Source organism: Lepidothrix coronata, unplaced genomic scaffold (genome assembly GCF_001604755.1).
Source record: "Lepidothrix coronata isolate B3197 unplaced genomic scaffold, Lepidothrix_coronata-1.0 Scaffold19, whole genome shotgun sequence".
Classification (NCBI taxonomy): domain Eukaryota; kingdom Metazoa; phylum Chordata; class Aves; order Passeriformes; family Pipridae; genus Lepidothrix; species Lepidothrix coronata.
In genome coordinates this window covers 4,475,750-4,487,486 of record NW_016690199.1, presented here as the reverse complement: position 1 = coordinate 4,487,486, position 11,737 = coordinate 4,475,750, and the positions used below count along the sequence as shown (strand labels likewise).

At 43.8% G+C, this 11,737-nt stretch overlaps 1 protein-coding gene across 1 annotated transcript in view; it reads left to right on the top strand.

Moving 5' to 3' along the window:
* The first annotated feature begins 3,859 nt into the window (after nt 1-3,859).
* ASPG (asparaginase) overlaps nt 3,860-11,737 on the top strand; it is a 47,306-nt gene continuing 39,428 nt past the window's right edge. Inside the window, exons 1-2 of the mRNA XM_017807420.1 lie at nt 3,860-4,068; nt 9,648-9,777. Of these exons, the coding sequence (XP_017662909.1) occupies nt 3,906-4,068; nt 9,648-9,777 (293 nt within the window). The 5' untranslated portion in view covers nt 3,860-3,905. The remainder of the gene's footprint in view (nt 4,069-9,647; nt 9,778-11,737) is intronic.

Below are 11,737 nucleotides of genomic sequence, written 5' to 3'. Positions count from 1 at the left end.
AGGAATGCTATGGACTAAGGTTTACATTTTTGAGAGCTTTCTAGTCAGGATCACAGTGAGGGCTGCAAAGCCAATCTCGTGATCTTTTCCTATTGTAGGCCATTTCATCAGGGACAGGAGGTGGGTAAAGCCCCCTTCAGCTAGGGAGAAGCCATCACTTGATTGCAGGTCCTGGTTCTCCTGGAAAACTTGACAACCCCATCATCTGACAGGGCAAAGTGGAGAAGGGATGAGCAATCCATGAGATTTTTACGGACATTGAGGACAATTATTTTGACACAGGTGCTGGACAGGCTGAATACAGGAGATGCTCTCCTGGATGTGCTACTCACAAACAAGAGGGAGTTGGTCAGGGAATGACAGTCAAGGGCAGCAGCAGCTGAGATAGCAGCACTTAGGATCCCTGAGGAAAAGGTACAGCTCTTAATACCGGGGAAGCAGGGACTGCCATGGTGGAGATTTTTCTGACACAGCAGGTGACTCTCAAATAAACAAGCATTATTTTATGCTGCAGCTACTAAGTAATCCGTCTGTTACTAACTAAAAATTAAGCATTAATCAAACATTAGTCAAGCCTTATTGGGCATATGATACCATGGGTCTGATGCTGAGCTGTTGGCTGCAATCGCTGCTGTCTTTAGTTCTTGGTTCTTTATTTCTTGCAACAAAGAAAAGCAAACAGGTATTACAAAATATCTGCTACTTTGGAATCAAGCAGTTCTGGGGTATATCTGGGTGCAAGCCAAACAAGACGTGTTTTACTAACTGGCCTTCACAGTCCAGAAGTGAGGAGGAGACAGAGTAGACTGAAGGCTCTAACTTTTGAGAAGCAGACTTTGGCCTCCTCAGTGGTTTAAATGTCAAGATATCTTGGGAGGCTGTTGTGAAGTGCAAAGGAGCCCAGAAGAGCTGACTGATCATTAGGGAAAAAATAAAAGCAGAATAATGGTCCAACCTGAAATGCAAGGCAGGAGGATCTCAACAGGCTGGAGGAATGGCTGATAGGAACATTGTAAAATCCAGCAAAGCCAAGTGCACAATCCTGCACTTGAGACATGATAGCTGCATAAATCAGTTCAGGCTGGAGACTGAAAAGTTAAATAGCAGCTGTGCAAAATGGGCTTGGTGGTTTTATGGGCAAGTTAAATAAATATGGGGCAGTAAATGGGACTTGCAGCGATCAAAGTGAACAGGCTGGGCTGCACTAGCAGGACAGTTACAGCCAGCAGATACAGGGGAATGATTACTTCTCTCCACCTGGAACTTGTGAGGCAACACCTGGAATTCTGTGCCACGTTTTGGGCCACCCAGTCTACGAGAGAGATTAACAACTTGGAGGGAGTACATAAACTTTATTTCTGTTGGAGTGGTAAGTCGTAGGAATTGGAAGCAGAAGAAATTGCTTGGACCATCCCATAATATCTATTTTTACCTTCAAATTGAGTTAAATTTTATTTAGAAGTTGCAGTACAGGGTACAAATTAAGTTCATATGACCTGGAGCCAAAAATCTCTGCCATTTCCCTACACGAAGCATGTTCTCACTTTGACTTACTGACTAACTCAGGCACTTAAGTGACATGTTTAGCCTCAAGGTACTTGTGTGGCAGGTAGTTCTCAGCTCATGCAGACTGTGCTTCTCAGCAGTTGCTGTCCTCAGTAACCAGTTAATTGTGTTTTAGCCAGTTACTTTGCTAATTTTGCTTTATAGTTGGCCAGTAATAATAAATCTCATGACCTCAAGACTTACCAGACTTCCTTGAAAACAACTTCAGCCTCCTTATATTTGATCTCATACCTGATCCTCAAAAGAAACTACCATATACTTTCCAAGTAAAACCAGTAGCTGAACTTGACACCAATACAGGGCTTAATAGAATTTGTTTTATATCAGACCTTAATCTGCCTCCCTTCCCACAATTAACCTCTTCAAGTTCTAGTCTATAAGGTACACATTTCTAGCTTTTTCTTTAAAATACCTGACATCACCTTTTTCATTCCATCTCCCCACTTCCTTTACCTGCAAAATTGCTTTCTAATCCAGAGGTTTCTGCTATTCTTTACCTAGACACTAAACCCTAAATTTGTGTTTAGTTTTGAAGTTTAATGTTTCTGTTTTGAAGCACCTGAGTTAAAGGTTGCCTTGTATGCCTCAAAGCCTAGGAAGACTGTCACAGGGAGACAGAAAGATTTGAGAAATGGCTAGCACATAATTGGTAACAAACAGGTGAAATATAAACTGGAGCTCAGTTACGCCTACAGTCTAGAATAGGATGGAGATGAGTCTTCTGCGCCCTAAGCTGGTGATTCACCACTCTCTCTGTTGTGATATTTATTACAAATAAACACTTTTCTCACCAGTTCAGCTTCATAGGTACTAAGGACTGGAGGAACTGCTGGTATGGTAAGACTGGAAGATATCGCTTTTCCCTACAGCCATATAAATTTCAGCATTACTCCATCTATTTTGATGACACTACTACAGTGTTACCATCACCAGGGCTATGGAGCACTAAAATGAAGTAGATATATTTGTCCCTGTTTCCTAAACTTATTCCCGTAATGCTCTTCTCTGCATCAGCAGAGACTCTAAAGTAACCCTGCTGCGTGGAAAAAGTCCATTTCAGGATCATGGTATTCAGCTCCTGGTGATAACCAACTTTTTGCAGATAAGGCAAATGACAGCAGAGGTGATCATCAGGATTAAACAGAAAAATATTCAGAGCTTCTGAGGTTGGTGTAGTAAGCCTTCCCCTCCTCTTTTACTTCTTTTTCCAGAGGTCCCAGCTACATAGGTAGAGATGGTATTGTCCTATGCACAACTGCTCATCTCTGCTGACCTTTAGCTTGTTTTACCCTGAGCACTTTTGTCAAGACTGTTGAGAAACAGAAGTTATCTCTCACAATGGCAGATTGGATCTGGCTATACCAAGAACCATTGTGTGGTCACAGGTTTCCAAAAAATACAAGCCCTTGAGAGTGAATGTCCTCCAAGGGACAGAAGAGCTCCAATAAAGGAGCTTGTGGGCTGAGCAACCTGATGTGGTGGTCATCTTTGCCCATGGCAGGGAGTTTGGAACTAGATGATCTTTAAGGTCCCTTCCAACCCAAACCATTCTATTATCCTATGATAATATTGCCAGACTACAAGGAGAGGACTGCATATGGATACTTGATTAAGTAAGAGATCAGTCTGAATAAGTTGTGGTTTTGCAGGGTCAGAAAACCCCCATCTCTTCTCTTTGCACATTGAGACCTTTCCTGCACAACCCTTATGTTTTGTGGTACAGGTGTTAGCAGGCACTACGGTACGTGGCTGTCCACATTTTAGCCCAGGGCTGGATGCGCAGCCTGAAGGTGGAAACTCAGTCCTCTCTTGCGAGAAAATCAGGGTTGAAAGCCGAGGGAGCAGATTAGGAACCTTGAAATGGAGAGAGCAGCGGTGCTGTCCGTGCCACGCTGCCTGCTCAGGCAGGCACGAGTCACCTCTGAGGCCCGGTAAACAGGGGACTCTCCCACCTTCCTCCCCAGGGTGGAGGAAAGGGGACGACGCAGGTGGTCTCGCCGGGCTGACCCCGAGCCGTGTGTCCCCCCCTTGTCCTCCCCGAGCCCACAGCGCGCCGCTTCTCTTCGCTTCTCCTTCAAGCATGAAGGACTCTGACGTTCCCCCGGGGCTGGCGCTGCCCCGCGGCGCAAAGTACAGGGGGTGGTGCCGGGGCTACCTCGGCCCGGCCCGGCCCGGCCCCTCTCCCCCGGCAGCACCGCACAGCCGCCCCGAGCCCTCGGAGCTCCGGCGGGCGGGCACGGCCGCTCTCCCCGCCCCTGGGAAGGGGCGGCCCCGGCGTCCGCCCGCCCGCCCGCCCCGTTGTCCGGGCGGGCGGGAGGTAGCGGTTCCTGCGGCGAGGGATGGAGGCGGCAGCGGCGGGACGGCCGCGCTCCCTCAGCAGAGCCCTGGCCGGGGAGCGCCCCGCGGGATGCGGCTGCCCCCCGGCCCCCTCCGCCAAGGCCGAGGCGCGGGTGCTGGTCATCAACACGGGCGGCACCATCGGCATGGTGCAGGACGCCAAGGGTGAGGGGCCGGGCAGTGGGGAGCGTGTCGGGGGAGCGGGGCTGGGCTGGGCTGTGACTGTGGGGGCACCCAGCGCGGTGCAGCATCCCGGGGTTCTGGTCACTGTGCCAGAAGGGTGCGAGCCTTCCTCTAATCCCCTGCTCCCCTCAGCTGGTTAATTCCGGAGCTCAGTTGACGGGCATCCTTGTAACCTCACAGCTAAGCTGGAGCAGGTTTTGGCAGGGGACAACGCGTTTCCTGCAGCGTGAGTCCTTTCTGCCCTCCTTCGCGCACTGAAAATGAAACCAACCTGACCGTACTAGTCATGCAGTCTGTTTTTAGGCTTAAATGAGCCACTGTCCCTGGCCACCCAGAGAGCATGTGCCTGGCATTCCTGCTGGGAAGAGCGTGGGCCGCCGGAGCTGGTGCCCGTGACAGGGATTTTCCGGTGGTGACCTGGCAGCTGATGCGAGCGTGGCAGCGAACATGCTGCCAAGTGTCAGGATGAGCGGGATCAGATGCAGCGTCAGTGTTCACCTGCCTTGGGGCAGGTTTCTGCTGCTCTCCCACCAGCAGTTTGCTTCTTTCAGGAAATCACTGAAGAGTTTTGCCTTACCTTACCAAGGGAGGGGGAGACTTACCTTGATGAGAAGGCTAGATATGCCAAACCTCCTCCCACCAGCTGAAACATGTTTAAATCCAAATCTGAACTCTGAGATATATCAGTACACTGACTCCATTTTATCTGAAGGCTTCTTAGTTACCTACCTGTATATGCCGTGTGTTTTCAGGTGCCCCTAAATGTCAGCAAATAGGTGCCCAAAATTCACCTGATACCTGCCCAGGACCCCAGTCCAGAAGCTGGTTGGAGTGGTACCTAAGCACCACTAGACCCTCACTCAGTAGGCACAGGTCCTAAGGGATGACAGAAGCATCAAATAACAAATGTGTCCAGGGAAAAGAATGGATTTCAGTCAAGTCTGACTTGCTGTAGGGCTGTGCATTTGCCAGCATTGTTTTAAAGGAAAACAGTGTAATGTAAGGAGTGGGAGTGAGAGGGAATCAGTCCAGTTTTGATGAATATCTATTTAGTTTCTTCCCTCCTTCACTTGGAAATCAGTGGAGCATCCCAGGCCTTCCAGAGCCTGTGTCTATCTGGATTCAGAAGTGTAGGTACTTGTGATCCCTACTACAGAGTTGCCTGAAATACGGTCTCTGCTGCTCATCTGTAGAATGAGTACACTCAGCACTTCATCTTGGAGCTTCCTAGACTTGATTTTTTTTTCTAACACGTCCTTTCTTCTCAGAAGATGGTGATTGGCTGCTTCTTATTATTGTAGGGAAGATGCTTTAAAGTGTTTTTCTGCCTTTTTTTTTATAGCTGTCATCTTTGTATTTAATCTATCAAAGTGGTAAAAAAAGTCCATATTTCAAATTATGTGGTGACTTTCCTTTCTCAGTTTGCATTGTGTATGCTAAAATAATATCCTGCTTTTATTGCCTCAGCTTCCCAAATGACTCTTTAAGCAAACAAATTATAATCACATGTCTCATTCTTTTATAGATGAACTTTATAACTTCCTCTCATCTTTTATGTCTTTTTTTTTTTTACTTTTGCTTAACAAGTGTCAATCATTAAAGCAAGTGCAAACAGTCTTAACAGTTATGATTCAATGATGCTGACTTGCTGTATCCTGGTGACGGTTTCGACCTGCTTTTCATACGCAGATCTAGCTGCAGAGCAGCCACAGTACCTCTTTCAGAATATTTGGCAGTCTTTAGTGTTCAGAGGCTGGTGAAAGGGCATGGGAAAGGCAGCATGCTTTAAGAGAAAAACAAATACTATAGATGCTCATTTCTTTTATTAACCTGTGGATGGAAAATGCCTGTTTACAATCCTACCTTGAGTTACAAGTGTTTTATTGCAAGCAGTGTGAACAGAATTAGCTTCCTCGAGCTGCACAAAGCCTTTTGTAGCAGCAACTGCTACCAGTCAAGGGATCAAGCTAGGTTTCTACCTAACTAATGTTTGTCTAGGCTTACAAGGTTTCCTGTAGCCTTTTCAGTTTCTGAGAGAAGATGGATTACTCTTTAAAATCAGACAGGTTTGATAGGCCTGATGTGTTCTGCAAGGAATATGTTTCTGTACAGAACTTCCCCCATATACAAGACCCATAGAATCACATTCCTTGGGCTCATTGTACATGTGTGGAGCAGTCATTTATCAACATGATATCTGATTGTAAACCTCCTGCAGAGTTTCTGCAGTTGACCTGTACACATCTGGCAGCTCCAGCATGTCTTGAACCAGTTGGACTTTCTGCACACTTACAGGTTACCTGCTCAGGAGTAATTTTCAGAGGATGAATAGTTAGTTTGAGTTGGATGACAACCAGACTTAGGAGCAGACAGTCTCAGTATTCATGATTTGCTGTCAAGCCACTTCATCATCATCATCGTCATGGCTGGGCTTCGCGAACGAAGATTTGGGAAGGGCTGCACCCTTCCAACGTTGGTTGCAAGAGCGTTGGTGGCTAAAAAGGCCAGTACGAGATAGGCATGTCTGGTCGCATCAAGCCACTTCAGTGCATTTTTAAAGTGTCTTCCTCCTACTTATTTCCTCCTACAGCAGTTTCTTTTGGCTTATCAGGAGTGCATTTCAAAAAGACAATCTTCCCGCACTCCATGGTGAGGTTATTGTGATACTGATCTTTCCATCAAGTTTGTGCTCATGCTCGTCCTGGCTGGTGCCTTCAGGAAGATCTTTTCCTTGGGTGTGTGGATTGGATCTCTTTCCTGGCTTTTACCTGAAATACTAATGAAAAAAGCACCCAACAAATCCAAGTAGAACTAAGCTAAATACCCTTAGAAAGATTACTTATCTTGAAATAGAGTCTGCCTAGGTAACTTAGTTATTTATCTGTCTCTTCTAGACATACTAGGTTGCCAAAGGACTGGCTTCTGTAGTCCAAACCTTTTCCTCTTAGAAATCTGTGTACCTCATTTCTGAAAGCTCCAAAGACTACACCTGCCGAAATGAATATTTTGGACAATGCTTTCTGCTTCTCTGCCTTTGCAAGATGTAGTTTTTAATTTTGGGATGTGGCACCATAGACGTACATGCTGTTTTTATTGATCTTACATAGGTCAAAACTGGCATAGCAATGTCCTTTGCATTCCTCAGTGTGGTGAGTTTGTTAGGACTGGGGGATAACTTCAGCATGCTGATGTACAGGATGGTCCTTCTTCCCAAGCACCTGTGGCTTCTTGGGTGCAGAGTCCCACTGCATCAGGGTTTTTCAGCTCCCTGTTCTCTGCAGCAGCACAGGTTGTAGGATGTCTCGTTTGGCAGGTAGCTATAACTGTGTTATCTGTAGCACCAGGGTGAAAAGCAGAGACCTCAACTGTCGGTGGCACAGAACCATGATTGTTCTCCTTGGCCACAGGTGCTTGTTTGCTGTTCTGCCTTTGTCTGGCCGCTTTGTGATGCCCGGGCTGGCCAGCTAAAGAGGGAAAGGACAGAAGCTGATGAGAGCTCTTTGGTCAAGTCGCACAGCCTACCTCTTCTCTGCAGGGGTGAAGTTGCTTCAAATACTTGGTTAACAAGCTTGGCTCACAAAAGTTGTTTTCCATGCATAATAAAGTAGAAGTGTTCTTAAAACAGTTGCACTTGAGTTCCCCCATGTTTGCTTCTCTGCTGTAAAGCAGAGAGCACTGCTAGATGCGGATGCACGTAGGGGACTGCAGAGGTTGTAAGTGGGTCATCTTGGATACATCTGCAGAACATCTTAAAAAAAAAAGTTTACGTTCAGTGCAAGCAATTAGAGAAAAATCCTGACAGATCAGTGATTAAGAGATGAGAAACTGCCATTTATAGAGAAGGGATTAAAGAAAAGTAATGTGCATCAGCTCTCCAGTTCCTGTGGCAAATACAAAAAATAAACAGTCTAATCCATTGTCAGTATTCAGAGCAAGATAACACTGGACAAGCAGAAGAATAATCAGAAAACACCCAGGAAACACTTGAAACTGGGCTGCATTTCTGAGCCAAAATGACTCTATGCCCAAGTGCAGCAGAAGTGGCCATTTGTGACTAAGCTAGGAACATCTTTAATAGGAAAAGCAGGGATTATAGCTGAATGAATGAAACACCCAAAGCTTGAAAGTGTGTTAAGTATATTTTGTAAAACAGAGAATTCTGGCAGGAGTCCAAACAAATCCACTCAAATGCTGTTGCTGTCCTGTGAGGAAGTTGGCTATGAAGAGGCCTGCTACTTCATTTAAGGCAAGCCAGAAGGGAGATTAGGGAGTTCTTAAAGATTTTTCCATCAGCTTGGAAGGTAAGCGGAAAAAGATAAAAATACTATTGAAAATAGTCTCTGTGTTTTGGACTACTTAAAATAAACTTTGCTGTTTGAAGGTGAGGCAAAAAAATACAGATGCTAACTTGGATGAGAGTTATGTTTAAAGAAACGGAACTAGGAAGTAGGAGGGAATTGCCTGGCTTCAAATTAGAAATAAGTAGAACTACCAGAAGTAGAATAATAAGGTTTGACAGTTTGTTCCCCATCTGAACAGGTAGTATGAAACACATTCACTGAGATTAAACTGAACTTGACAGTAACACCAGTAGAATCTTGAAGTCCAGAAGGGAGTATCTCTGATAAAAGTTCCTTGAACGAAAAACATCCCAAAAAGTCACACTGCAGAAAAACAGGGTGTCTTCTGATTCTGGATGCCAGGACTGTCACTGTTATTCCTGAAGCAGGGTATTGGGGGATGCAGGTTAGATTCACAAGTGAACTCAGTTCTATGATGCTGAGGATTGTAACATCAAAAAATCAGGTGCCTTTCTGGCTGATATGGAATGGTGTACAGGCACCTTTTAAAATACCTGGTTGCAGCCAGGACACCTGCAGGGTCCACCAAGCACTAACTGTATTCTTAGGCTAGTTTAAGTCTCAGCTGTTTTAAGGCCCCTGCCACAGAGGGGCAGAGCCCAGTCACAGGAGGGGAGAGGGTGAGCAGAGCTTGAGATGCATCCACGCTTCCAGCTTTTTCTATTCAGCAGTTTATGCACCTTCTCTACATCTTGTCAGTTGAGATGTTCAGTCCTAAACCTGCTAGTGGAAAGTATCTCGTATGTATCACAACTTGATAGTACAAAACAATGCTCAGTGCTTTGTAAGTCTTTTGCCACTAAGAAGTAATAGTAATAGCAATAATAGCTATGGGATATGTAAGAAAGAATAGTAGCTTTCTGCTATAGTTGCAAAAATTGGCTTCCTGTCCCTGTTGCTGATCAGTATTTGCAGACAAGCAGCAATTAAAAATAGGGAAAGCATAAATATTTGATATGGAGGAGATCTGAAACATTATTTTTCTTAAATAAAGGATTTATTTCAAGTCAAGAGAAGGATAACTGCATGGATATTTATTAGTTATGTCCAATTTTCATGTTTTTAAACTGGCAGTAGACTATTTAAATTTAATTTGGAAGGATGGGCAAACTGCTGTGTAACTTCTTCCCTCCTTACTGTGCCATTTGCTTCCTTCCATCCCTGCTCCTTTATTTACTTCCCTTATTCTTTATTTTTAAGGACTTGCTCCTGAGGCCAATAAACTAGTAAACAGCTTGAAAAAAATGCCGATGCTGCATGATAAGGCATATACCCAGGAAACAAAACTGAACAACTCCCATGAATTTCCAGAGAACACGTTGGTGCTCCCGTAAGTATAATTTCCTTGGGGAGAGGGAGGGTTAGGAATTATTGTGTTAATTTTCAGATAATCACATGTCCAGATATTTAACATGAAGAATCCATGATGAGATTAGCAAAAATGCTTATATTGGCTTAAAAGGAAAAAGTCTACCATGTCTGACATGATAGAAAATATGTGTTTTGGTATATTTGCAATGAAGTGCCCTAGAACTGCCTGAGAAGTAACTTTTAAGTTAGGCAGCAATTAACCATTCTGGGCAGCTTAGTTCTGCATTTTTTCCCTTGTTTTTCGTATTAATTTGCTGCTGTGCAAACATACAAATATTCTACAGAAACTAAGAAAGCTACATATAGCTCCATGTGAATTATCTTCAGCATATGTCTGAAAAAGTAGCATGTAATCAATGCATGTGTGAATAGGCCTCATGCTTTAATTCTGCAGGCCTTCTGTTTTTAAAAGCCCTAAAAGGTGATTGTTTTTCCCAAATTTATGCAACATTATAATAATAAGCGATAGGCTTATAATTAATCTGCATTTCTTCTTAACTGTTGGACAATGATTAAGAAGCGTATAGGTTTTGTTTAGAGGGCAGTATGCTAATTTGAAATATTCCCCAGCTGTGATGAATGACTGTACCCCTGTAAACATGTTAGCTTTGCACAAAGGATGATTTTACACAGTCATTCAAAACTAAATGGGACTGTAGCTGGTTTGCTATAAGAGTGAAAATGAATATTCATTAATCTTTAAAGAGAAAACCAGGAGATTCAAAGAAAATGTAAGGTTTAATAATTTCTTTCTACTTTGTATTGAGGTCTCTATGTAAAGCTTTTAAAAGTAACCACTTAAAAGGCAGATAGCAGGAAAAGCAGTAAAGGGAAAACTAATGGACTCCTGGTGCAGTAGTATTTATAGGAACATATAGTTTGTGTTAAATACGATGCTTACACTAAGAAAAAATGGGGCTCTCTGATGATTCTGTGTTTGAATAACTTTTAAATCCTTTAAGGGATTATAAACAAAACAAAACTGCACTAGTATACCAATATGAGTCCTAAAGGTACTTCTCTTGGCACATTTTTTCCATGAAGAACAGAAAAGCTTAAAACAGTCATTCACATCAAAAACCTGAGGTTTAAAAAACCAATCTTGTCTTGTTTTTCTGGCACTGCTGAGTGCTGTTTCTGGAGGTTAGTCATGGCAATTTGCCATTTTGTCTTTTGTGTTAGCCAAGTGATATTTTAACTAGATGGTTGAGAAATATTGTGAGTTCCTGAGGGGAGAAAATAGGAGTATTTTGTGAACTTTGTATATCTGTGTGTAACATTGATGTAAGAGGAATTATATGTTCTCTTTTTGGTGAGAGGCATCAGAAGTTGTAGGCAAGTCTGGTTTCTCTGTTGATATGTTGTGTTTTATTTAGAGAGTGCATTCTCAGGGGAGCTTTCTTTACAATCTGACTTCCAGTTTTACTCTTAGCATGTGTAAATGTAATATCCAGCAAGGCAGTTTTTCATGTGAAGTCTAACTTCTTAGGTACAGTATGTCAGTTTAAACACATTGTTTAAATGCTCTCTCTGCTCTGTGTAACAGTCTTACAGGCTTCATAAGGGAGTGGGTCTGAAGAATTTATTAGAAGCCTCAGATGACTGAAAAAAGGGAAATATTGTACCCATCTTTAAAAAGGGTAGAAAGGAGAACCCTGGGAACTACTGAACTGTCAGCCCCACCTCTGTGCCTGGGTGAGAGACTGGAGAGGGATGGATTCAACAGGTGGACTGTTCAGTGGATGAGGAGTTGATTGGATGGTTACATCCAGAGGGTAGTGGTCTTGGTTCAGAGTCCCGATGGACATCAGTGACAAGTGGTGTCCCTCAGGAGTCCATATTGGGATCAGTGTTATTTAATATCTTCTTTAATGTCACAGATGAAGCAATTGAGTGCACAAATTCGCAGGTGACACCAA